Genomic DNA, 1,778 nt, shown 5'->3' on the forward strand with positions numbered 1-1,778 from the left:
GGGAGGATAATATGTCACTCATCACTGTATTCCACTCAGGTAATTTACAGCCTAGCACAAAATTGAGATTAAAATTATGAAGAAAGAAATTAAGGAATAATTTGCACTTTTTAAAAAGAATTTGTACTTTCATGAGTCTCTAGGTGACACAGTGGATTAAACATTCAACTAATAGCCAAAAAATTTGTGGATCCACCCCACCCAGAGACACCTTGAAAGACAACCAAGTGATCTCCTTCTAAAAGGTTGTATAACCTAGAAAATTCTACGGAGTAGTTCTACTCAGCACACATGGGGTCACCAGGAGTCAGAATCACCCAACAACAGCAAAATTATTTGACAGAAACAAGGAAGAAAAAGGAACAAGAGGATGTTTTTTCCTAAGGCATTTCCTTAAATGATAAAAAATAAAATTTCATTCTCCCTCCAGATACAAAATTCTGAAGTTTCATGGAGGACAAAGCATCCAGTTCAGCCTGGTGAGGCTGGAGCTGGGGCAGCAAATACCAGGTCGAGACACCAGGCATCTTGTTTCTCTTTTCTCCCCAGAACCAACCTGCTCCCCAGGGATGATGTCAGGGTGGAGCAATGGAAGTTCCAACGTGTCCTACACCAGCTTCCTCCTGGTGGGCTTCCCAGGGCTGCAGGAGTCCCGAGCCCTCCTGGTGCTGCCCTTCCTCAGCCTCTACCTGGTGATCGTCTCCATCAATGTTCTGGTCATCCACACGGTGGCAGCTCAGCAGAGCCTACACCAGCCCATGTACGCCCTCATCGCCCTGCTCCTGGTTATTAACATTTGTACCGCCACCACTGTAGTGCCCGCCATGCTGTTTAGCTTTTTTACCCATTTCAACCGCATCTCCTTGACTCACTGCCTGGTCCAGATGTTCTGCATCTACTTCCTCATTGTCTTTGACTGCAACGTCCTCCTAGTCATGGCCCTGGACCGCTACGTGGCCATCTGCTACCCACTCCGCTACCCAGAGATAGTGACAGCCCAACTGCTGACTGGTCTTGTAGGCGTGGCAGCTGCCTGGAGCACTTGCAGCGTGACTCCAGTGGTGGGACTGGCCTCCCGTGTGCGCTTCTGCCGCTCAAACGTGATCCAGCACTTTGCCTGTGAGCACATGGCCCTGATGAAGCTCTCCTGTGGGGACATCTCCCTGAACAAGACTGTGGGGCTCACTCTCCGCACCTTCAACAGAGTCCTCGACATGCTTCTCCTCGGGGCCTCCTACTCCCGCATCATCCACGCTGCCTTCCGGATTTCATCAGGTGGGGCCCGCTCCAAGGCCCTGAACACCTGTGGCTCCCACCTGCTGGTCATCTTCACGGTCTACTTTTTCACTATGACCTCATCCATTGTCTACCGTGTGGCCCGTACTGTTTCTCAGGATGTTCACAACCTTCTTAGCGCCTTCTACCTGCTTCTCCCATGTCTGATAAATCCCATCATCTATGGAGCAAGAACCAAGGAAATCAGACAGCATCTGTTAAGGATGTTCCAGAAGGCAGGTGTCTGATCACTGCCCATCTACTACCCCTATCTGATTTTCCCAAGCATGAAAGTAAGGTAGAAAATTGAAATACAGAAACTGGGTATCACACATATCATAGTCATGATCAACATTTATTCTCTTTAGCTTCCATGTCTACTCTTTCTCTAAAATAGCAAAGTAAATAAAGGTCTCAATTCTTCTCTTCTACCTAACATCTTAATATTTCTTTTTTAATATCTCTATTTATTAAATAACACAATTACACTGCAAGAACTATCA

General features: G+C 47.0%; 1 protein-coding gene across 1 annotated transcript; it reads left to right on the plus strand.

Annotated features, from left to right (window-relative positions):
- The first annotated feature begins 572 nt into the window (after window positions 1-572).
- On the plus strand, window positions 573-1,523 carry LOC102865898 (olfactory receptor 52K1-like). The gene has a single exon (XM_006885715.1). It carries the CDS (start codon window positions 573-575, stop codon window positions 1,521-1,523), a length of 951 nt encoding a protein of 316 aa, XP_006885777.1.
- The last annotated feature ends 255 nt before the right edge of the window (window positions 1,524-1,778 follow it).

This window comes from Elephantulus edwardii, unplaced genomic scaffold (genome assembly GCF_000299155.1).
Source record: "Elephantulus edwardii isolate Elephantulus edwardi_28Jun2011 unplaced genomic scaffold, EleEdw1.0 scaffold00044, whole genome shotgun sequence".
Lineage (NCBI taxonomy): Eukaryota > Metazoa > Chordata > Mammalia > Macroscelidea > Macroscelididae > Elephantulus > Elephantulus edwardii.